The sequence below is a fragment of the Gymnodraco acuticeps genome, unplaced genomic scaffold, assembly GCF_902827175.1.
Source record: "Gymnodraco acuticeps unplaced genomic scaffold, fGymAcu1.1, whole genome shotgun sequence".
Lineage (NCBI taxonomy): Eukaryota > Metazoa > Chordata > Actinopteri > Perciformes > Bathydraconidae > Gymnodraco > Gymnodraco acuticeps.
Window position 1 is genome coordinate 2,936,640 of NW_022992351.1, and position 24,251 is coordinate 2,960,890.

Consider the following 24,251-nt stretch of genomic DNA (forward strand, 5'->3'; position numbering starts at 1 on the left):
CCCTAATATATATATATATATATATATATATATATACACATAAATATATGACAGATATAGAATAGTTTGCTTAGCTGCCGCTAGTTTTATACTGCACTTCCTGTTATAACAAGTACAACATATTTTTGCCAAATCAAACTAAAATCTTAAGGATTGAACCCTTAATTAGGTAATAAAGTTGGACATTTTCAGATGATAAAACATCCATTATATGCAGACACAATCATGTATATTATGCTCTTTTCTTTTTCTACATAAACACAGACATGGAGTTGATCTACTCCTCCTGTGTTCAAGAAATGTATTACTTTAAAAGATAGTTTGCAAGCCTACAAACATTTAAAGCCACGATTTGCCACCTGCTTGAGTATTTGGATGTGATTGAGACTATTTCTCTTTGTTGTGTAGGGAATGGATCCTGTAAATGAGAGAAGAGTCTTTGACATTGTGGTCCGCACGGCCTGCAAAGAGACGACATCGCAGTACTTTTTCATTACACCCAAAGTGAGTATTTGTACCTTCTAAACAAAGGCATGTGTCTAAGTAGTCTTTTCCTGGCAGAAAAGGCCCCCCCCCCACCCTTCATCCCAGCACTTTAATATGACCGTTTGTATGCTTGTGGAATTATGATGATAGAGACAAACTAGAGTTCCCCCCAACTCTACATAACCATCTACTCTCTTTCAGCAAATGTAGTGATTTGGTTGACTGTCACTGTTATTATCATTGTCACCCTCAGCTGTTTTCAGCCCTTGTAAACTACTTGCACAGCGCGAAACATTAAACAAAAATCGTTAGTAACTAGATGGCAGCTTGGAGCCAGATATTTCCTTCAGTAGTTAGGGACACAAATCCTTGGGTCTTTAAGTTTTAAGACAGTGATTATTGGACTTACACTCTTCAAAATGGCCTAAGTCAGAGGTCTCCAACCTTTCTTCATCCGAGTGGCCAAGAGCTACTTGCATCACATCGCTTACATTAAATTCACATAGCACTCATCAGTTGAATCAAGCTACTTTTGTACACGTGTGAAATTGCAATACCCAAAGCTTATCAATTTCTTTACTTCACATCAAGGTCCAAGAAAATGACAATTTCTCACTTCTTATTATGGCCCACATAGTAAGTACATCACCTTAATCACCACCTTGCAAGCATCTTATCGCACATGTGTAAAATAAGTGGCATTCACTCTTTTTCACAGTTAGTGAGATGACTGGCACTGCATGGAGTCCACCATAGAGCTAGGTTCACTATAATCAGGGGTGCACATAACTTTTTTGCCCTGGTTCTCCAAGGAGCACCTGGAGATGTTGCTTGGTGCTCATCCTTAAAATGAAATAAATAAACCGGTCTTTATTTGTCAGACACACGGCACAGAACACACAGAGGTGAACACAGAACACACATGCAGAGGTGAACACAAGACAACATTAGCACGACCAGTAATCCTACAAGCTGTCATCACTACCCTCCTGACTGTTCTCCTCACTGTCTTCCTCTCTGTCAGACATGGTAGCTGATGATGTAGGCCTACTTCTTTCTCTCTGGTTGAGTCTGCGATTAGCTGCTTGCATCCACAAGTCAACAGCTGGGTTTGGGTTGAAAGTCCAGTTTTAAAGGATATTTGTGGTTACTAACCTATAGTATACATTGGAATGATTTCAAACCTGTTTATCCCAATAATTATAAAGGAGTGCCTTGGAAATATGTGTTTACATAAATTGTGACCAAACCGTTTGAACTTAGACTAAAGTGAACTATCTAAAAACATAGTCCTTTACCTCACTGAGCTGTAGTTATCAGCCTCAGTCTGACTGGAGAGGACTCTCCCTCCACATCATTGTAGAAACAGCTTCTTCTTATATCCGTTAGAGCAGCTAGCACCAGATTCTAATAACAACAGCGCCGGTACCGGTGCCCCCTCGCTCGCTCCCACGCTCACTCGCATTTTGGCTGTGAGCTGCGGGCGCCAGATAAGCCAACATCCCCCATTTTCATCACTTACAGCGCCCATCGTACAGGGCAAATGAAACGTGTAACCGGGGTGAAAAGGGTGTTACATTTAGTTAATTATGAATGTTTTTACATCAAGGCCAAAAATTAGGATGAGCCCCAACGGTCAAAAATGTTTTTTTCCCTCCCAGAACTACCAGCGCAGCGCCTCCACAGATCTGGTGCCCTAGGCGAAAATCAACGCCAGTGCGACGGGCCGGCCCTGAGTTCATATGCAACTCGCAAATATCTTTCTCTCTCTCTCTCTTCTCTCTTTTCTCTTCTCCCTTCTCTCTCTCCCTCTCTCTCTCTCTCAATGTTGGTACGCAAATGCGCCTTTTTTCAAATGACCCGGTGCTCTTTTTTTGGCCGAGGTGCGCACCTGCGCACCAGTTATGTGCAGCAAATACTAGAACAATATGCATCCAAAACATTAACAACATTTAAAAAAGAACCAGTCGTTTTTTGGTTTTTCGGGAAAACCAAAAAACCGACGTTATTCAGTTTTTAAAACCAAAACGGGAAAACAGATAAATCAAACGTTTGGTTTTGTTTGTATGATTTACGGATAATCCAGTGAATGCTGGGAAAAACGAGGTGTGTGTGTGTGTGTGTGTGTGTGTGTGTGTGTGTGTGTGTGTGTGTGTGTGTGTGTGTGTGTGTGTGTGTGTGGTGTGTGTGTGTGTGTGTGTGTGTGTGTGTGTGTGTGTGTGTGTGTGTGTGTGTGTGTGTGTGTGTGTGTGTGTGTGTGTGTGTGTGTGTGTGTGTGTGTGTGTGTGTGTGTGTGTGTGTGTGTGTGTGTGTGTGTGTGTGTGTGTGGTGTGTGGGTGTGGTGTGCTGTGTGTGTGTGTGTGTGTGGGTGTGTGGTGTGTGTGTGTGTGTGTGTGTGTGTGTGTGTGTGGTGGTGTGTGTGTGTGGTGTGTGTGTGGGTGTGTGGTGTGTGTGTGTGTGTTGTGTGTGTTGGCTGTGTGTGGTGTGGTGTGTGTGTCGTGTGGGGGTGTGTGTGCTGTGTGTGTGTGTGGGGTGTGTGTGTGTGTGTGTGTGTGTGTGTGTGTGTGTGTGTGTGTGTGTGTGTGTGTGTGTGTGTGTGTGGTGGTGTGGTGGGATGTGTGTGTGTGTGTGTGTGTTTGGTGTGTGTGGTGTGTGTGTGTGTGGTGTGTGTGTGTGTGTGGTGTCGTTCGTTCCGGTGCACGTCCGACAGCATTTAGCACTACATCGCGATTAAGATTAAACTAATTTATTTTGGGAACACCCGCATATAGGCTACCTATGTGTGTACATTACTGTTCATGGTTCTGTTCACAGAGCTGAGCACATACACATCATGTGCCTTGGTGACTGGACATCTCCTTCATAAAACTAATAAAAGGGGGAGTAATCGGGCAGTTCGATGTGTGTGTGGTTAACACGTAGCAGCCTGCAGTCACTCTTAAACTGTTCTGAAGAAGGTAAACACAGTGAAGGCGGTGCGTAAGGCACAGCTCTCGGCGCGCTGGTGCTGCACTTCTCAGAGGCGGAGTCTACGTCCCGCTGCCTCCCGATGCTGCAGGCATTTCATGAAGTGAAGGAGGTTTTCCTTCTATAAAACAGCTGCGGGCAGCAAATACCGTGAGAGTCCCGGACATTAATTCATAGATCAAGGCAGACCGGTCATCCGGTGCTTAAACAAATAGCTCTACACCCCTGGCCGACATGTCCTTAAAATGAAGTCCGAGTTTGAAATGTATCTCACATAATGTATGCACTGCCATTTCCCCACATAAACATAACAGTCTGCAATTAAACGGTTGTCTCCTGTGCGCTCCTCTTCCTACTTGGCGCACCGGTAACTTTCTCGTGCGCACGAGAGGCTGAGACCCTGAGCCGCCGAATCCCTCGGAACATCACAAAAGCCATTTTCAACGGTTTTCTGGTGAAAGATTAACTAGCTACTGGATGAAATAATATGACTGGTATAGGTGCAAAAATTATGATAAAATATTTTTATATATTTATAATTCTGCAAATATTACGATAAACTCACAGCTATTTTGCGGCCCGGCAGTAACACCTCCGCGGCCCGGTACCGGACCGGGGGTTGGGAACCCCTGAGGTAAAGGACTCCGAGTGTTTAGATAGTTCACTTTAGTCTAAGTTATCTCAGTGGGTCTCAAACGTTTTGATCACAATTGATGTAAACACATATTTCCAAGGCACTCCTTTATAATTATTGGGATAAACAGGTTTTAAATCATTCCAATGTATACTATAGGACAGTAACCAAAAATATCCTTTAAAACTGGAAAGATAAAAAAAAAAATGCATAAATAAATGTTAAGGTAAAATAAGATATAAATGAACAACAAAAATAAAATAAGTTACATTCATTTGTTATTGGCTATGGTATGTTATTGGTTATGTTCACATACTTATTTGATTACATCCACTTTTCTAAGATGACAACAGAGACTTTCGACCCAAACCCAGCTGTTGACTTGTGGATGCAAGCATCTAATCGCAGACTCAACCAGAGAGAAAGAAGTAGGCCTACATCATCAGCTACCATGTCTGACAGAGGAAGACAGTGAGGAGAACAGTCAGGAGGGTAGTGATGACAGCTTGTAGGATTACTGGTTGTGCTAATGTTGTCTTGTGTTCACCTCTGCATGTGTGTTCTGTGTTCACCTCTGCATGTGTGTTCTGTGTTCACCTCTGCATGTGTGTTCAGTGCCGTGTGTCTGGCAAATAAAGTCAAGACCCGCTCAAAAGTTACGGTTTATTTCATTTTAAGGATGAGCACCAAGCAACATCTCCAGGTGCTCCTTTGAGAACCAGGGCAAAAAAGTTATGTGCACCCCTGGTTATAACCTCCATCTCCACAGGATTGACACTGAACAGTTCAGCCATCTTCTTCTTTTTCTTCATCTTGACATGAAATTATAAACCATAATAAATGAATTGTATAGGTCTAGCCTCCCTATATCTGTGTGAAATTGTTCCATCCTCAAAAACAAAAAACTAATACTTCTGCAGTCTAGCTGCAGCTTCTAGCAACGGTCTTCTGTTAAAAAAAAGGACACTGAATGTCCTGAATGTGGCATCACACACAAGACTTGAGTCTGAACAAAGCAGACAACAGGAGTATCTACAACAGCATATAAAAACAAAAATAGTGCATGTGGGTGCACACTTACATTCTCTGTCTTACTGTTGCATAAATCCCAGGAATGTATGAGATTTAGTTAGCTTTATCATCTCAATCAGTGAATAATAAAGTTTCTATCGGGTCACTATCAGCCTCACTCATTATTTTCAGGAGGGGGCGGGTTTGGAGGGGAGGAGAGGAGACGGTGATCGCGGAAGCTTTTTTCCACCTGCCTTCACAAACTTTACACAAGTATTTATCAATTGAAAATAGAAAGAGGACATTCATACTCTGCAATCCAAGACTTGATTAAATCCTCCCAAAACCTGACATGGTGCTAACGCGAGCATTTTTAAAAACATAAATCCATGTGTCTGAGCCACAGCGACACGGACTGATTCAGGTGCATTTATTGTAGTCGGATTTTTTCTACGCAGTCTGTGAACGGCGAGCTACTGAAAAGCTGCCCGCGAGCTACCGGTAGCTCGCGATCGACGTGTTGGAGACTCCTGCCCCAAGCGCTTCTCAAAATAAATGCTCACGTTGGTCTGTATCTACTTCATGTGTCAATAGGCAGCTGTTTACTGCCTCCAAGTGGTACACTAGGTGATTGCAATTTTAATATGATTTGTGTGAATCTCTGTATATTGGCTGTATTGTATGACCGACGTGGGCTGTGCTTTTCATTTTTCCTGAACGTTTGCTTTGCTGTTTTTTTTCCAGCTGTTGCAGAATCTTAAGTACGCAGATGAGATGACTGTCCTTTGTGTCCATAACGGCCCTCAAATGCTTCCTCCCAACCTATGGGACGAGAAGGCTTTCCTCAGGCGCAGTCTCAGACGACAAGTTAAGCCATAGGATGCCACCTACATGATTTCCTGTTCAATGAGTTCCAAATATACAGCTGAAAAAATAAATAGGTTAATCATTTAGTATATTAAGGTTTAATTGTTTTGTGGAAGGTTTTATTATTGTTGTAATAGGAGTCAAGGACTCAATTCCATTTCTCTATATATATATATATATATATATATATATATATATATATATATATATATATATATATATATATATATATACCTCCGTTTAATCCATTCCTCAAGAGTTGACATGGGACTTTTGTATATTTGTATAACATATTCAGCTGTTTCAGTCTTTTTGTTTATGTTGAAATAAATTAAGAATATTCTTTAAATGTTGAATGTAAAATAAAAGATGCACGTTTTTCCCATATTATCAGTGTGAAGACTTAATTTGTTCACATAGTTAACTTACAACGAATCACATTTAAGTATTCAGTTTTCAATGTTGGGTATTGCGACAGAGACACAGAACAAGTTCACTTTATTTACGTTTTTTCATGTTGGAAGCAGATAAGAGATAATAGTGCAGGACGCTTAAAGGTAAATAGAAGCTGCCATCACTCCCTGGTGCAGCCCTTGTTTGAATAAGCCTGTGGAGGAAAAGACAGGGCACTGTTGGTATTTGGAACACACCTCGCTTTACACAAAGCCAGATTCCTCCCAGAATCGGTGGGTTTGGTTGGATTAAGATTCTCTTTGTATGGCAATATAAGTGAAGTTCAGCTGACCTTCACTTAATGCTGTAAATGGAGCGCCTTTGTGGATCGACCCACACTCTGATTTCTTCCCCTTGTTCCTTCTCCAGCATGTCCTTCTTTGAGTTTTCCTGCTTCCTGTAAATTGACATTTAAAATAAATGGTAACACTGAATTTAGAAAGTCCACCTTTTCAACAGTTGAAATGCCACTGCCAACAGAGGGAAGTTATACTGCCACAAACTTAAATTCACAAACACCCACCTCTGGTCCTCAGAAACGGTCTCTTTCTGGTATAGCATCCGGTTCTTTCCCCAGAAGAAGTCCTTGTGGTGATCGTAAACTGACCTTAGATGGAAGTCAAGACTGTCCTTTGGAGCCTGAGGTAAAAAAAAATGAAAATTGAGTTGTGCATTCAAATAATTTTTTGAATAATTTTGTTGTTTCATAATTGTGGGTCATAATCATGCATAATCCTGGAGGTTACCTTAGGCTCATAATGCATAACGCTCTGTCGGTAGCTGGCACAAGTGGCACTATCATAGAGGCGACTCCAGGGCTCCTCTGTTTGGGCGATGTGAGTCGGTCTATCATATGCTTTTCTCTGTGCAGTGGGAAAGAACAAAAAATGTTTATCTATTTTTGATGATTATTCTCTAGGTTCATATTCAGGTCATGAACAGTGTATTAACTATTTGGGATGGATTATACTAGGCAACACTTACTCTGTAGCCTATAGAAAAATTGTTTTTTTTATATTTAAATTGCTGTTTGAATGCTATCATCTGATTTACCAAGGTTTGATTATCAACTGGACCAGGTCCCATGTAATATTACAGCAGTGTTAATATGAGGTCATTCGTATGTTTTGCTATGCAATATAACAAGGGTGTGTGTGACTAGTTTTCTGAAGAATACACAAAAAGCTCACCAGACAAAATATGAGTTTCAGGTTCTAGGATAACCTACCTGATGTGAGCTGGAGCCGCTGGTGGTGAAGCCGTGTGTGGGGGAGAAAGGATTCCGGCCTGACATATTTAACAAGGAGAAACTCTCAAGACGAAAACACAATACTTCCCCCAAATCTGTTTGTCTCTGTTCGTCTGAGCTAATCCTACAGGAATGTTTACAACCAGGTTTCTTAGCAACCATAAACTTCCGGTTGAAATTTTCAAAATAAAACGAGTGTTGACACATATTGCTTCCCACGTGTGGTCATGAGTCGATATTAAACCAGAAATGTTTACCCAATGGCTATTTTTTATATATATATATTTCTATTGACAATAGATATTTTTGTAAACAATGTCAGGTTAATGAAAGCAGCACACACAGCCCATAAGTGATGCAAATACATGTAAAGCATTAGGCTACATGATGACAATACTGAAGGAAGAATAGATATTGAAAAAAAAACTTTAAATGTTGTAGTTATTTGTAAACCGAGTGTTTTTAGTAGAGAATTGTGTTCTTGTAGAAAGGGTGAACTATTTTCCCACATGTAGGCTATAATTATGTATTTTTGTAAAAATGTCCACTTGCTACCTTGAAATACATTTTTTTTTAAAAATCTAACCGTGCTAAATCGTTTTGTTTAAAAAGTTTAATAGCTTACAGAAAACGACTTCAACAGTACAGAGGACTACAGAACACCCAGGTAATGCTAGCAGATTCTGATAGCTAGCAGAAGGCAGGTAAAGTATCAGTCATCCCACAGTGTCTCAACAGCCCGCAGAGCCAATCAGCTGCCAGTATTTGTTCCCTGCTCAGAGGGAAGCCCCGCCCCCAGCCGCCGGGCGGCAGCACCTGAGGGCGGAGGTCAACCCTGTGCTGCTCCATCACTTCAGCACCGACACAGGCGACGATGCATCGAGGCCAGATCCACCTGCGCTACCTTTTAATATGGCTGCCTTTTGCTTATTGCACTACTACGGATTTGCCCATGTGCAAAGAGGTGAGGAGATTAACATTGTTTTATTGTTAGCCATTTATACAAAATGATTACTAATGTGTAAATGCTATTCATATTCATGTCCAAAGCTAATATTATTAATTAATCTTAATTGTACATATCACAATTTGATTGGACAATTTGAGGTTCCATATGGTATACTTCTAGTTGCAAATGTTAATAAAAAACAGATGCAGGTATGACTGTTTGTCTTTCGAGAGCTCTGCGTACGCCAGCCATTCCATGGAACGACATTAGACTTAGACATACTTTATTGTCATTTCAACAAGACACAGAGTGTACTATTAAAACGAAATTTCGTTGTACTGGCTTACAGGAACAGGACAATATAAAAACTTGCTAAAATTGTACATATAAATAAATAATAGTGACGTGGTGCTGATACAATTAAAGATAAAGTGTGTGTTTAAAATATAAAGACTTACTATACATGTAACAATTGTGAAAACGTAAAAAAAACGGTTAACCAAGCATGTCTGATAATGAGAATTTTTTTTCTAAAGGGCCAATTGACATTTGCATATCAACAGTGCAGTTTGATAATACTCAAAACATTACTTTTTTATCAGCATAATTCAAACATTAACACTAAGTGTGTTGAGTTAAGATATCAGAAAAGGGCAAAGTTATCACAAAAGGCAGGTGTAGTCTCGTCATTTGAGTGTATTGGGTTTCCAGGTGATGATTTGGAGGTGGAGGTCAGTTAGTTTCCATGCTAGTCCATTGACCATGAGGCACAGCTGCCATTATGTCCCGTTGCCTTGGTTTCCTCATGTTTGTTTAAAGGAGGTGATTAGGCTGCAGCACATCCCAGGTTGGATGCATTTTTACATCAGTTTCCCCCCAAACACATGTTCATCTGATACCTTAACCAACGCTAATGTAGCAGCTCTAATTTAAAACACAGAGGAGCTGCTGCTCCCTCTGTTTCTGTTAACTATTAATCCCACAAGGCTGTGTGTGAGATTAGCCTGACTTTCCTTGAACGAAATGCAGCCTGCTGTTGGCCAAAATGAACCAACTGTTTGGGAGGGTGTCAGATCAACAAGATAACCTTTAACACTATGCCATATCCCATTTATCATTGTTCATCATCTCGGGTGGGACAGTGTTTGTCAGTCAGAATCTCCAAAAGACGTCAAGACAAATAGAGCTATAGCTTCACACCTGAGCTCCTGCTGTCTCAAAAGTCCTGTGGCAACATTGAAAATGACATGTTTACAGAAGGATTGGGCCAATCAGCCTCTATCCCCCTTGGTTATAAGTAAATAAACCTTGAAGGTCATTTTACTGGTTTAAGGTTGCAGTACATCCTCGAGGACTGTGGGTAAAACAACTGTTGAGACAACCTCCTGGGCAAATATTAGCTGTGGCTTTTATTTGGAAAGAGGCTTGACTGGTTTTGAAAAATAATGCAAGAGGTTTAAATTATTTGATGACTACAACAGTATAAATCATCTATAATTATTTACATTTTTAAGTAATTGTTATTGTTGTAATTTCTCATGCAAAATTAGCAGAACATTTAGTCCTCCATATCATAATAAACTGAATATCTTTGGGTTGTGGACTGAAAAAAACAAGAGATGTCAAAGCATCAATTTGGACTTTAAGAAACTGTGATTGCCTTTAAAAAAAAAAGAAATATTACAGATGAAATGTATGAAACTAACATGTGTTCTGTCCCTGCAGTCAGATTATCACTTTGAGTACACAGAGTGTGATGTGCTCCAGGCTCGATGGAGAGTGGCGGTTCCCAACAAAGCCGACATTTGCACAGGCCTCCCCGATCCAGTTAAAGGCACTCAGTGCAGTGAGTGTCCCACTCTTATACCTTTTTTAATGCACACCCTTAATCTGTATCACAATAATAATGTATGAATATTAAATTGTTGCCACATATATCTTGTATCTGTTTCTTGACATGCTGTTGACATCTTTATGAAACACTTAGAGCGTGCTCTCTGCCCCTCCTCTGACAGCCTTCTCCTGTAGTGAGGGGGAGTTCCTTGACATGCAGTCACAGCAGTGTAAGAAGTGCGCTCCAGGCACCTTTTCTCTGGGCACCGGCGTGGCCTTTGATGAGTGGGACAGCCTGCCGTCTGGATTTGTAACCCACGGGGTGACCACAAACAGCGGGGATGACAAAACAGACTGTTCCAAGTTAGTAAATGTCTCGATTGTATTCTAATTTTCAGATGTGGAAGAAGTATTCAGATATCGCACTATTAGTAAGGAGTAATACCAGACTGTAAAAAATACTCTGTTACAAGTTACGACTTTCATGCTTTTAAAATGTTGCTTAAGTAAGCATAATAGAAAAATAAATAGGCTTAGGCTGTTTAACTGTAGGCTGTTTTTGATGCATTATTAAGTTGATTGCTTTAATGTGGCAGTAGCGCTTTAATACTGCTGTTAAACTTGTGATTTCCTCCTGTGCGTAATTTGACTCTTAACTTAAAATACCATTTATCAACATAATTTATTTGTTGAATATATTTTGTATTTTTATTCTGAAAAGTACCATGTATCTACATTTATCAAATAGATGTAGTGGACTAAAAGTAGCAGGAAATGAAAAAACCTTCAGTCTAAAGTCAACTTCAAGTGCCTCAAATTGTTTTTGTATATAGTACTTAAGTAATATAATAATAATAATAATAATATTAGATTTATTTTGTTAGTGCTTTTACAGGTGCTCAAAGACGCTTTACGGATATAGTGAAAAGAAAAGAACAACAAATAAATATATATTTAAAGTCAAATAATACAAAAACAATCGCACATTAAAAGCCAGATTGAAGAGGTGAGTTTTTTGAAGGTGCAGGTCAGGGCAGTCTCTGATGGGTTGTGGGAGTGGGTTCCAGAGGGAGGGGGCAGCGACGGAGAAGGCTCTGTCCCCCCAGGTCCGGTGCTTGATGCCGGTGGGGATGGATAGGAGGTTGGCTTCTGATGAGCGGAGGCAGCGGGAAGGGGTGTGGTGGTACTTAGTAATATTCCATCACTGGTTATTTGAAAAGCATGTTTTTTGATCCATCATAGCTCTTACTGTTTGTTGAGCTCCTTGACACTAACAGACTGTCTCTGCAGCTCGACCTGGATAACGAAGGGTGATTATGTCGCCTCGAACACAGATGAGTGCACTGCAACACTGTCCTATGCTGTGAGCCTGAAGAAACCTGGAACTGTGACCTTTGAATATTTCTACCCTGACAACAGCATTTACTTTGAGTTCTTTGTAAGTATTTTAAGATGAGTGGTGATGTTTACAAAGATGGGAATTATTGGGGTAGATGTTTGTGTCATTGTTTTCTCCCCCTCCTGTAGATCCAGAATGACCAGTGTCAGTCTACGGACTCTGAGAGTCGCTGGATGAAGATCTCTGACAGCGACTTTAGCAAATACACGGTTTGTCTGAGTGTAGATCTTAATTAAACTGAATCACTTAGATTCAAATGGTTGTTTTTTTGTGTTCCAATCTTACTTTCACATCACTCTATGCAGGTTGAGCTTAACAGCGGCAACAACGTGCTGTATTGGAGAAGCACTGCGTATGCTCTGCAGGGCAGTGCTGTCAAACCTGTGCAGTTAAGAAACATCGCCATCTCAGGTAGATAATCGCCTGTAGAGGGTCTCGTGATACAGCTTTAAACATTTGTTCACTCCTGAACCTTCTTCCTGTTAATGATTCAAAGTCCATTGATGGCTTTCTTGCAGGGGTGGCCTACACATCAGAGTGTTTCCATTGTAAACCCGGCACCCACAGTGCCAAAGCAGGATCTGCCCGCTGCGCCACCTGCCCTGCTGGAAGCTTCTCCAACAAGGGTGCCACCGTTTGCCACCAGTGTGAACAAGACAAATATGCAGGTATGACTGTTTGTCTTTCGAGAGCTCTGCGTACGCCAGCCATTCCATGGAACGACATTAGACTTAGACATACTTTATTGTCATTTCAACAAGACACAGAGTGTACTATTAAAACGAAATTTCGTTGTACTGGCTTACAGGAACAGGACAATATAAAAACTTGCTAAAATTGTACATATAAATAAATAATAGTGACGTGGTGCTGATAAAATTAAAGATAAAGTGTGTGTTTAAAATATAAATACTTACTATACATATAAATAAAATAGACATACTATATAGAAAACATGTGCGCTTTACACAGCGTAATGTAATCTTTATGTTACTGGTCTACTTGCTGTTCAGCAGTCTGATGGCATGGGGGAAAAAGCTATTACAGAATCTGACTGTTCTGCTCTTAATGCTGCGGAACCTCTTGCCGGAGGGCAGCAGGGAGAACAGAGCATGGTGAGGATGAGTGGGGTCTTTCAAAATGTTCTGGGCTTTTGTCAGGCAGCGTTTCTGAGCGGTGTCTCTGATGGGAGGGAGAGAAACTCCGATGATCTTCTCTGCTGTCCTGACCACACTCTGCAGAGACTTCCAGTCTTTGGCGTTGCAGTCTCTCGACCAGATGGAGATGCCGCTGGTCAGCACGCTCTCTATGGTTCCTCTGTAGAACGTGGTGAGGATGGGAGGGGGGAGCTGTGCTCTTCTCAACCTGCGCAGGAAGTGTAGGCGCTGCTGTGCCTTCTTAAATAGTGATGTAGTGTGAGTGGACCAGTTCAGACAGCTTGTGATATGCACCCCCAGGAACTTGGTGCTGTCTGTAGTCTTCACTGCTGTGCCGTTGATGTGGAGTGGTGGGTGACAGTGCTTTTTGTTCCTGAAGTCGACAATGATCTCTTTTGTTTTATCGACATTCAGGATCAGGTTGTTGGTGTTACACCAGTCTGTCAGATGTTTCACCTCCTCCCTGTAGGCCTGTTCGTTGTTGTCCCTGATGAGTCCCACCACTGTTGTATCGTCCGCGTACTTTATGATGTGGTTGGTACTGAACCTGGAGCAGCAGTCGTAGGTCAACAGGGTGAAAAGCAGTGGACTCAGAACGCAGCCCTGCGGGGAGCCGGTGTTTAAGGTGATGGTGCTGGAGGTGTTGTTACCGACCCGAACATACTGGGGTCTCTCTATTTGGAAATCCAGCAGCCAGTTACACAGGGGTCTGTTGAGTCCCAGGGGTCCCAGTTTGTTTACCAGATGCTGGGGGATGATTGTGTTGAACGCTGAGCTGAAATCCAGGAACAGCATTCGCACATGGGTGTTCTTCTCCTCCAGGTGGGCCAGGCTCACATGGAGCGCAGAGGAGATAGCGTCCTCTGTAGAGCAGTTAGGGCGGTAAGCAAACTGGAACGGGTCAAGTGTGGGGGGAAGTATGGAGACGATATGGTTCTTTACCAGCCTCTCAAAACACTTCATCATGATGGGGGTGAGTGCCACAGGCCGGTAATCATTCAGGCAGGTCACTGAGGATTTATTTGGCACAGGTACAATGGCTGCTGTCTTAAAACATGATGGAACAATGGCCTGGTCCAGCGAGGTGTTGAAGATGTCTGTGAGGACATGGGCCAGCTGGTCCGCACAGTCCCTGAGCACCCGTCCTGGTATACTGTCGGGGCCTGCTGCCTTCCGGGGGTTGACTTTCCTCAGGGTCCTCCGAACTTCAGCTGTGTCAAGGTGAAGTCTTTGTTCCCCCTGCTTGGGGACAGCTTTCATTGCAGTGGTGTTATTAAGTGCCTCAAAGCGACCAAAGTGATTATTGAGGTTGTTGAGAAATATAGTATCATTGTCACAGGGTGGTGGAGCAGCCTTGTATCCAGTGATGGACTGAATGCCCTGCCACATGCGCCTGCTATCCATGGGGTCATGGAAGAAACTCTGGATTTGTTGGCTATGGGCGAGCTTTGCATCTCTGATGGCATGGTCCAGGTTGGCTCTTGCTGTTCTAAGAGCTGCCACGTCACCAGATCTGTAAGCCAAGTTTCGTGCTTTCAGTAGAGCACGAACCTCCATATTCATCCAGGGTTTCTCATTATTTCATTTATTATTTATTTATTATTATTATTATATATTATTTATCATTTATTATATTATTTCATTATTATTTATTATTTCTCTTTATTCGTAGAACTTAACACCATTCCCTATTGTCACACATATGCAAGGCAGTCTATATGCAAATACTGCATTTACTGCTAAAGTGTGTGAGGTTTTCCTTATCTCTGTATCTTGATGTGAGCTGTGTTTTCCCTCGTCCACGCCCGGCTTGGTGTCTTGTTTTTCCAGAGCCTGGTTCAGGGAGCTGCAAACCAAGACCTGCGTGTACAAACAGTGACTACTTCTACACCCACACTCCCTGTGACTCTGAAGGAAAGGTAATGTAGAAATATTACATCTCTTGCAGGTTTATTAGAGGTGAACACACACATGGAGATTTCGCCTTGAAAAAAACCCCAGCAGCCATCTGGTGTTACGATCAGGTTTCTTTACATATGAATTGTCTGTGCCACAGAGCATCTGCTGGCTCTTCTCATGTGTTATTGTTTGGCCTGCTGGGTGTTTCAGACTCAGCTCATGTACAAGTGGATCGAGCCAAAGATCTGCAATGAAACTTTTGATGGAGCGGTTGATCTGCCCGCATCAGGGGAGAAGCAAACCTGTCCTCCATGTAACCCGGGTTTCTTTGTCACCAACTCCTCTACCTGTGAACCCTGCAACAAGGGTTTCTACTCAAACGGCGCAGGTGCAGAATCAGTACACTCCTTATTCTCTATCCTACATGCATGTCAGACTCAAGATCATGTTCATTTGACTAATGTACTTCTAATTATCAGTATATGTGATTTTAATAGCAAACGGTATGCTAAATAGAGTCCCACAGTACCACAACTATCACTTCTAATAGCACCATGATTGAAAATATGTCTTGCAGAGTGATGTAAAAAAGAATATAAAACTGTCAACAAAGTTGTGGTGTTTCCTGTTTTAGTTTCTGTTTTGTACACTGACATAATCACACAGTATTTCCTCACAGCATGCACTGAATGCCCTGTTGGCACGGAGCCAGTGGAGGGTCTCGAGTACAAATGGTGGAACACGATGCCGAGCCACATGAAAAGCTCCATCTTCAATCGAGAGTTCAGCGGCTCTGAACAAAGCACGGGTGAGAAACTTAATGTTAAGATAGATAGATAGACATACTTTATTGTCATTTCAACAAGACACAGAGTGTCGAGGGAGAGGGCAAACATCACAGCACTTGAATGTTAATCATCAGTCAGAAAATATACTCTACGGAATAGAACATGAGAGAAACCATACGACTAAAACAGCCAGAGGTTAAAGGACAAGAAGCCCAATCTTTGTATCTCTCCTTGTCCTTATCCATGTAAGATAAGGACAACGAGAGATAAGGAGTCAAATAAACTTGGAAAGCTCGTACGGTTTCAATATCACGCTGATATTTCGAAGGTCAAAAAATGAACTGGCACATTAGGAGCCTGCATTATTTATATCAGAATCAGAATCAGAAAGAGGTTTATTACCAGGTAGGTTGACAAGTACGAGGAATTTAATTTGGTACTGATGTATGCTTTCATTCTCATTTACAGTTTAATCCACAACAAAAGAGACACCTATAGGACATAGACATACAGATATGCATTTGCAAATGGACTTACTAGAACCGTTTTCCTTTTTAATGTTATTTAGGTAATGTAACATTTCTTGTATTATGCCTACTTCACATCTCTTTCTATAGTTTTCAGTAGGTTAAGATATGCATTGTTTTTGTTTCTCTTGCATAGCTGAAGTAAAGTCCCATTTAAATTGTACCACTAGTACTTATATAGTATAATAGTATATTTTTTAAATATATATTAATAACTTGAATTGACTATTTTCATCAATAAAGCCTATTTGATATAGATTAATTAAATGTACAAGGAGTTTTTTCAAAGATGCCGCATGTCCACCTGTATAATTGTGTGTGTCTTCATTGCTACAAGGATGAAATCGGAGCTTTTTACTTTAAAAAACATTATTACTTTTCTGACAGCATGGGAGGTGGCTGGTGAGTACGTCTACACCACCCCCGGGGATCAGGACTCAGACTACCTGACGCTCATGCTCAATGTCCCTGGATACAGGTTGAGTCACGCACGTTTTTAAAAATAATTAAACATCTGTATAGTATAACTGTTGGAAATCTTAAAGGAACTTAACACTTTTTGTTTCCACAGGCTGCCTCCATCCATGACCAAAGACAGTGAAAGGAGTGAACTTTCTCGCATCACATTCGTCTTTGAGACCAGGTGTACAGCGGACTGCAAATTCTACTTCCTGGCGGTGAGGGGAAATGTTCCAACATTTAAAGAAGTGTGCCATCAGTATGAATATACATATAAAGTGATTGTATTTGCCTGCAGGGATACTCCAGGTGGAATAATGAAGTAGTGGAGCAGTGGAAAGGCAGTAACGGCAAACAGTCATACTCCTACCTGATCCAGAGCAACAGCACCACCAGTTTCACCTGGACATTTCAACGAACAGAGGAACTCAACGAGGTGAGACAGTCACACATTTCAATCTGGATCTATTACCTTCCCACAGCTTGACTCCCTCAGCCATGGACATATTTTGTAAAGAAATGGCTAGAAAAAGGTCATCGCTGTCACTAGACTGTTTTTACCGTCCTTTACTCTTGTGTCTCTCGCTGCTTTTTTTGTTTATCTCGTGGTAAAACACTTTGTGGTTTCTGTTTTTAAAGTTGGCTTAGTGTTTCAAATGTAAAGATAAACTGGTGAATTTATTTACAGATTAATGCTGATAAAACGAAGCATCATGTTAGCTTTTGCTGATTTTAGGAGTGTTTTTATACTGACAGTGACTTTGCCCCCAGTTGTTGCACTGAACTCTAGATGGCAGTTGCAAGCTGTGTGTCTAAACAATTCAGAAGGACCTTTGCACATGAGCAACATGAGAACATGTAGAAGTAGAACGCAGGGATGGAGATGTAAGCTTGACAGAACACCACATTGTGTTTCTCTTCACTCAGGAGAGGAAATACAGCTCTGATTCTGCGAAGATCTTCTCCATCCACATCACCAATGTGATCGGGGGTGTGGCCTCTCAGTGCCGCCGCTGTGCGCTGAGCACCGCTGATGCCGGCTCCGCCTGTGTCCCCTGCCCACCCGGACACTACATGGTCAGTGGGACAGGAGTGTGTAAGAGCTGCCCGCCGAACACCTTCATCAGGGCCGATCACCCTGTTGGAGAGGCCGCTTGCATTCAGTGTGGCCCAAACACACAGAGAAACAAGGTAATGGTAACAAATGTATTAGCACTAGAACACTCTAAAGAGAAATTCCTGACTAAATCTATAACTGCATAAATGTAGGAAGGGCTGGACACAGGTCATGTCCTTGGGGATATTTTCTGGGATTTTGGGGGCTTTAGCAACCTGAGATGAGTTTACTTTCTTCAAACATTTACAAATTATACCCAGCGTACCCAAAATAAAATGAAATAGCACAGTTCTAAAAACAACTATCTTCTGTAATAGCAGGTTTTAAAAGGTGTTTACATGCCTCTATATTCCAGTGGATATCTGCTTTTTCCAGTTGGGTTTCCTTCAGTCAGATTATTCCACCCACAGAAAACACAATACTCTCTGTCCTTCAGGCCCACACAGCTTGTCTCAGTGACTGCACACTGGACGTGAAGACAGGAGGGGGCGTTCTGCTGCACTATGACTTCTCTCCGCTGTCCAATGTCACTGCCTTCCACAGCAGCCCCCGCTTCACCAGCAAAGGCCTCCGATATTTCCACAGCTTCAATTTGGCTCTGTGTGGAAAAGAGGTGAGAAGCTTTGATCCTGACGACTTGTAAAAATGTAGTTTGACCTTGCATTTAAACCTGATGTGTCTTTCTCACAGGGCAGAGTGCCGGCTATCTGTGTGGACAATGTGACAGAGAGCGGGAGAGAGGTCAAAGGTTACATCTGTCAATCCACTGTGGTTCCCTCGGAAATCAGGAGTCAGAGCGTGGTGTCCACCCAGCCTTTCATCATTGGTGACTCACTCATCGGTATGAACTCAAGCTTGGGTTTTCTGTAAATCAGAGGATGTGTTTTTAAAGGTCACATGTCATGGCCATTTCCACTGATCATAATTCCATTGTTGAGGTCTACTAGAATAGATTTACATTGTTCAATGTTCCAAACTCACATTGGTTTTGCATACAGCATCTCTGTATAGTATGTGTATTCAGCAGTATTCACTCACTCCACTAAACGGCTCGTTGCAGCTCTTGCCCCCCCCCCCTCCCTGTGAGCCCAGTGTGCTCCGATTGGTCGGGACCAGTCGGGACGTTGTGAATCACTCTGAGCTCCGTGGAGGTGTGATTTCCTTGTTTAGCGATACACAGCCAAACTCACCCTGATCACACACAAAGTCACAGCCGAAGTAAAAACAATAAGTGTGGCTTGATATTGAGTAAGAAAAATGTTGATAAACGCTGTGAGAATGGGTCTGCAGAGAGAATTTCGCCGCGATCCCAACTGTCTGTTATCAGCCTGCAGCCCGGGAGGAGAAATCAGCAGAGCTGCCTGCACTGAGTGTGTGAGGAAGTCCGTGGATTAGTAAATTTGGACCAATCAGCAGGGGCTTAACGTAACGGCTCCGCGGACGTAACGTAACGGCTCCACGGATTGGTCCATTTTGTTCCGGGGACGACATGACATCATGATGTACCCGGAAGAATCAAATGGACAATGACGTATCTCCAACGAGGCGTTTTGGGGAGGTATTTTCTGTTTTAGAGTTTTACTCGCTACAGGGTGTACTTTGAGGGTTTTGACTCTGCACACCGTTTACATGCATAAAAACCTTCATAACACACAAGGGGACGGGTAATAACCGGAAAAGCATGACATGTCACCTTTAAGATTATTTATGCGAAAAGTCTGTAAAACATCCTGATATTAATGAGAAACACACCTTGCCTTTTCTGCTATAGTGTTTGGTCCGCTGGGATGTTTGATATATTGTAACTGAATAATACACTACAAACTATTTTGGTAAATGTGTTTTGTTCTAATGTCATGTTATTCTGAAGGTGTGACCACCAAGACCACAGTGAGCCGAATTTCATCTTCAAAATGGCTGTTTCCCTCTGCGTCCAGTCTACCTGACGTCATCTTCTATTACAAGTAAATAAGATCGCTACTTATTTCTTTCTAAATTTGCATTCATACATTGTTGTTCTTTAAAAATACATATTTTTAATAGGTCTAATAATAATAATTTCAGTTATTTTATTAATGGGCAATTTTTTATTCTGGAAGTTTCATAAGATAAGACAAGATAAGATGGACCTTTCTTTATCCCAGTGGGAACATTCAGGAGTTAAAGCAGCAACAGAGTGAGAATGAAATACAGGACAGACATTTATTTACTAAAAATAAAATAAATGTGAAAATAAAATCACAACAAGGTAAACGTTGATCAGCTGAATGAACATATATACATTTGGGTTTGTATTGTTAAATATATTTACATGTAAGTGTGCAGATGCGAGTACATCACTTGCTAAAGTATGAAATGTTGTACAGAATAAAAAATAAGTGATTTATTACATGGTGGAAGTTCACAGCTTCGTATCTGTGATGATTTCAGGTCCAGTGAGACGACTCAGGCTTGTAAAGAAGGCAGGTCAGCCACCATCAGACTGAGATGCAATCCCACAGTGACGGCTGAAGACCACATCATGCTGCCGAGGTATCTTTCACTGTGACCAAACTCAACTTTTGACCTCACCAACAGTTGTCTGGACATCATTTGATTTGACACATTTAGTGTTTTACAACAGCCATTATTTGGTACTCACCTGTCACATTCTGAGCTCTGAGACTCAGAACTAAGGACAAGGTGACTCTTAGAGATCTTTTCTGTCACAAAAACATTGTAATAATCCTGTTTGTCTGTGTTTTTCTCCACAGTAACTGTTCAGAGGGGACATGTGATGGTTGTTCTTTCAACCTCCTGTGGGAGAGCCAGCATGCATGTCCACTCTGCACCAAGGAACACTACAGAGCGATCGTCAGTGCTTGCACCCAGGGAATACAGGTATAGCTGCACAAGTATAAACATATTGATATATTTACGTCCACAACCTTGATTGATTGATTGATTGACAACCCCAGCAACCCATCAGATGTCCATCACCAACTGCTGATTTCTTGAAAGAAAAGACCATCCGATAAACTAATACCTATTTTTCCATTTCCCATTATTGCTTAATCTATGCAAATTAAAAAATATATATTTATGAATACACTCTGAATCTCCTTAATCCCCATGTCCAGCAACTTTGGACTCGACTTACTGTACCTAACCTGTCCTATTGTTTTTATATCTGTCTTTATATGTCAATTCTATAATGTTTTTGTAGAATTTGTTAGCAGTATTTACTGATTGAAGTTAAATAAACAACCACAACATATGAACCAACAGTCAGTTAGCTTATTTTAGCAAAACGACTGGAAACAGGGCGGGGAAAGCTAGCCTGGCGCTGTCCAACTATAACTTATCCAGCAACTAACACCCAACAAATGTTATTATTCATTGTAGGAAAATACTGGAAAAATTAGGATCTACCTGTGATGTGACCCAGGGAAACCTAACTGTCTCTCTGTGTGTTTCAGAGAACCACCTATGTGTGGCAGCAACCGTTGCAGTGTTACGGCGGAGAGTCACTGCCAGCTCAAAAAGTCAGTGCTTGTGTGTCTCTGGACTTCTGGCTCAAGTTTGGTGTTTCCACGGGAACGATCGCCGCTATGCTGCTCATCTCTATCAGCTGCTATTTCTGGAAGAAGACACGCAAGTGAGACTTCTGAGATTCACATGTCCTTTAGTGCTTGTTAAAGCATTAATATGTTAATGAGTAAATGTGGATTTCTGTTGACAAGATATTATTTCCTGTCAATCTCCGTATGCAGGTTGCAGTTTAAGTATTCAAAGCTGATGATGAGCTCCGGGGGTAAGGAGTGTGAGCTGCCCACTGCAGAGAGCTGTGCAATAATGGAGGGAGATGATGCAGAAGACGACCTCATGGACCTCACCAACAAATCCTTCTTCACTAAAATTAGGTCCTTCTCACGAGAGGTCAGTAACTTCTACATTCACAAATATTGAGACACTAAAAAGGCAACTTCTCATGCTTTGTATATACTTGTTTTTGCAGAGGACTTCAGATGGATTTGACTCTGTGCCACTTAAATCATCTTCACGCTATCTAAGAGACGATGAAGACTCTGATGAGGCTTAATACAGAGGAAGAACAGATACTTCAGGTTGTTAAGGAAGTGTTAAACGTAAGACTTAAGCACCGGAGTACCACAAGGTTCAATACTTGGTCCACTTCTTTTTTCCCTATATATTAATGACCTGCCATCTGTCTGTCCTGATGTGGAAACACAGCTATATGCCGATGACACTGTGATATATGTGCATGCCAACACAAAGCAAAAGGCTGCTGATAAACTGACCTCAGCTTTAGTGCTGATCACTAGCTGGCTACACCGCTCCTGTCTTCAGCTTAATGTCAACAAAACAGTTGGAATGTTTTTCACAAAAAGAAAATGCAACATTGTGTCAAATATAAGCATCTCAGGTGAAAATATTAACATTGTGCCTCAGGTTAAGTACCTTGGAATCATTATTGACTCTAATTTAACATTCAGAACACAAGTCAAAAAAGTGACCCAAAGAGTCAAGTTTAGCCTAGCAAATTTTAATACATAAGAAACACAATGACATTGAATTCTGCCAAATTATACATGAATGCCATGATCATGTCACATCTTACATACTGTCTCACAAGCTGGGGTCAAACTAACAGCTCCACACTGAAGCCACTAGCAACCCTGTACAAGCAAACCCTCAAAGTACTGGACCAGAAACCTAACCGCTCCAATCACTGTACCATCCTCAACAAGCATAACGTCCTGAGTTGGGAAGATTTAATAAAGTATAGGAACATCGTTCTGGTTTACAAAATCCTGCACAATACAGCCCCTCCACCTCTTAGCTCATTGGTTACTCAACGTAACAACACCAGACTGACCACGAGAAGCTCCACACGTGGCGACCTATCAGTCCCATTCAGGAAGAGTACTTTTGGTCAGTCATCATTCTCGGTCACAGCAATACAAAACTGGAACTCTCTACCCACTCAAATCAAAGACATACAGATACATACCACCTTCACAGCTCACTTAAAAACATGGTTCACTGAGAACTACACCTGCACACACTAGTCTGTGTTAAGTATGGCGTGAGTGTTACATGTTGTGTTACATGTTGTGATCATGGATGTTGCCCCTCGTTTCTGTGATGTGATGTGCTATATGTGACATGTACTGTATATAGTAACGTATGTTGTTTATTGTTCTCTTTTATCCTCTTTCCTCCTTTTTATTTTATATATTTTCTTATAACTAATGCTGTTGATATATTGTAATTTTAAGGGTGTCTATTACCATCTGGCCGGCGACAACAGCTGGAAATTAGCCATGTCGGCTAAAGCTGCACCATTTACTGTTTTTGTGACAGTTCATCGATGGGGACTGTCCACGACACTATAAATAAATAAACTAAACTAAACTAAGATAAAATCTTCAACGGACGAAGTCACAGAAAATAATGATGTGCTTTTGAAACCATTTTATTTATTACAAACAACATAGCCTTACTGAAGGAGTTTTAAAGAGCAACACTTTTATTTAGTATTATTTGCCATATGTTCGGTTGCCAAATCTCATATTGCAGTACAAAGTCTCCATATTGGGGATATTCAGTTTCAAAGCCCAATGTTCTATTTTAAAATGACATAAGAACCAAACTGTGGATGATGTGTAAGAGTGTACATTTTACATAACTGTGAGTGTGAATTTATTTTGTTTCTATTTTATAATTTCTTTTATAAGACGAGCCAAGTTGAGTCTTTAAATGTTTTTATGGCAATATGCAAATTAAATTCGTTTTTGATATCATTTTCTGCTAAATCTAAGGTTATGTTTTAATCTTGCTTTAATGTGAAGTGAAGCTATTTCTACAATAAAAACTGCTGTTATTACTTTGTATTTTCAAATGTCTTTCAAGTGCCTGTGAAGGAAGAAAAAAATCTCCCTATATATAACAAGTATTTTCTGTGGTTATTGGTTTAGAAATACAAGAAGTGAATTGTAACACATGCACATGTAATACATGTCACATATCTAATCAAATATTGTGAATCTACTTGTCATAACATTGAAATAAAAAAGGGCAAACAGAAATGCATGATATCAATCAACAATATTTATTTATTTACTTTTAGCATTTTTCTATGAAAGTTGTTTTTTCAAAACCATCCTCCACATCACATTATTATGGTGGAATAAAACTAAGAACAAAATAACTTGAGTATAATGCATTGCACTTTTGTGTTCTTTGACTTAGGCTTCTTATTTACTTATATTAAACATTTCATAGTTATGTACTCCTTTTAAATGTATACGACACCTCAATGTAATAGTTACTTTGCAGATTAGATGCTGCAGATGATCGTATTATGAAATATGAGGTATTGTTGCACCTGAGAGCAGCACGAGTTTCACTTTCTGTCTAGTAAGCGCTGCTGTCCCAAGTTGTTTGCTCAAC

The 24,251-nt window shown here is 41.0% G+C and overlaps 3 protein-coding genes across 3 annotated transcripts in view; 2 read left to right on the top strand and 1 right to left on the bottom strand.

Moving 5' to 3' along the window:
* Positions 1-6,353, top strand: part of smc5 (structural maintenance of chromosomes 5) — a 33,119-nt gene extending 26,766 nt beyond the window's left edge. The window contains 3 exon segments of the mRNA XM_034209278.1: positions 410-504; positions 5,843-6,128; positions 6,171-6,353. Of these exon segments, the coding sequence (XP_034065169.1) occupies positions 410-504; positions 5,843-5,977 (230 nt within the window). The 3' untranslated portion in view covers positions 5,978-6,128; positions 6,171-6,353.
* Positions 6,354-6,446: 93 nt separating this feature from the next.
* Positions 6,447-7,784, bottom strand: cunh1orf194 (chromosome unknown C1orf194 homolog). Its single transcript, XM_034209586.1, has 5 exons — positions 7,647-7,784; positions 7,165-7,281; positions 6,942-7,057; positions 6,711-6,815; positions 6,447-6,572 (listed from the first exon to the last, which is right to left on the bottom strand). The coding sequence occupies exons 1-4, from the start codon at positions 7,710-7,712 to the stop codon at positions 6,713-6,715; spliced, it is 402 nt and encodes a 133-aa protein (XP_034065477.1). The 5' UTR covers positions 7,713-7,784; the 3' UTR covers positions 6,447-6,572; positions 6,711-6,712.
* A 712-nt stretch (positions 7,785-8,496) lies between these two features.
* elapor1 (endosome-lysosome associated apoptosis and autophagy regulator 1) lies at positions 8,497-23,887 on the top strand. The gene is made up of 22 exons (XM_034209420.1): positions 8,497-8,631; positions 10,342-10,462; positions 10,632-10,812; positions 11,740-11,887; positions 11,977-12,057; positions 12,154-12,259; positions 12,367-12,516; positions 14,836-14,924; positions 15,115-15,292; positions 15,584-15,712; positions 16,607-16,697; positions 16,791-16,896; positions 16,977-17,114; positions 17,606-17,869; positions 18,232-18,408; positions 18,486-18,636; positions 19,666-19,759; positions 20,226-20,327; positions 20,549-20,675; positions 21,254-21,432; positions 21,548-21,713; positions 21,793-23,887. Exons 1-22 carry the CDS (start codon positions 8,542-8,544, stop codon positions 21,874-21,876), a joined length of 2,952 nt encoding a protein of 983 aa, XP_034065311.1. The 5' UTR covers positions 8,497-8,541; the 3' UTR covers positions 21,877-23,887.
* The last annotated feature ends 364 nt before the right edge of the window (positions 23,888-24,251 follow it).

Excerpts from the sequence above, each read along its gene's own strand:
- cunh1orf194 (XM_034209586.1), bottom strand. The coding sequence starts at position 7,712 with ATGTCAGGCCGGAATCCTTTCTCCCCCACACACGGCTTCACCACCAGC. Across the intron at positions 7,282-7,646 it reads GCGGCTCCAGCTCACATCAG|AGAAAAGCATATGATAGACC; the intron begins GTAGGTTATCCT and ends CCCACTGCACAG. Across the intron at positions 7,058-7,164 it reads TTATGCATTATGAGCCTAAG|GCTCCAAAGGACAGTCTTGA; the intron begins GTAACCTCCAGG and ends TTTTTACCTCAG.
- elapor1 (XM_034209420.1), top strand. The coding sequence starts at position 8,542 with ATGCATCGAGGCCAGATCCACCTGCGCTACCTTTTAATATGGCTGCCT. Across the intron at positions 12,058-12,153 it reads GCGACTTTAGCAAATACACG|GTTGAGCTTAACAGCGGCAA; the intron begins GTTTGTCTGAGT and ends CACTCTATGCAG. Across the intron at positions 19,760-20,225 it reads GACGTCATCTTCTATTACAA|GTCCAGTGAGACGACTCAGG; the intron begins GTAAATAAGATC and ends TGATGATTTCAG.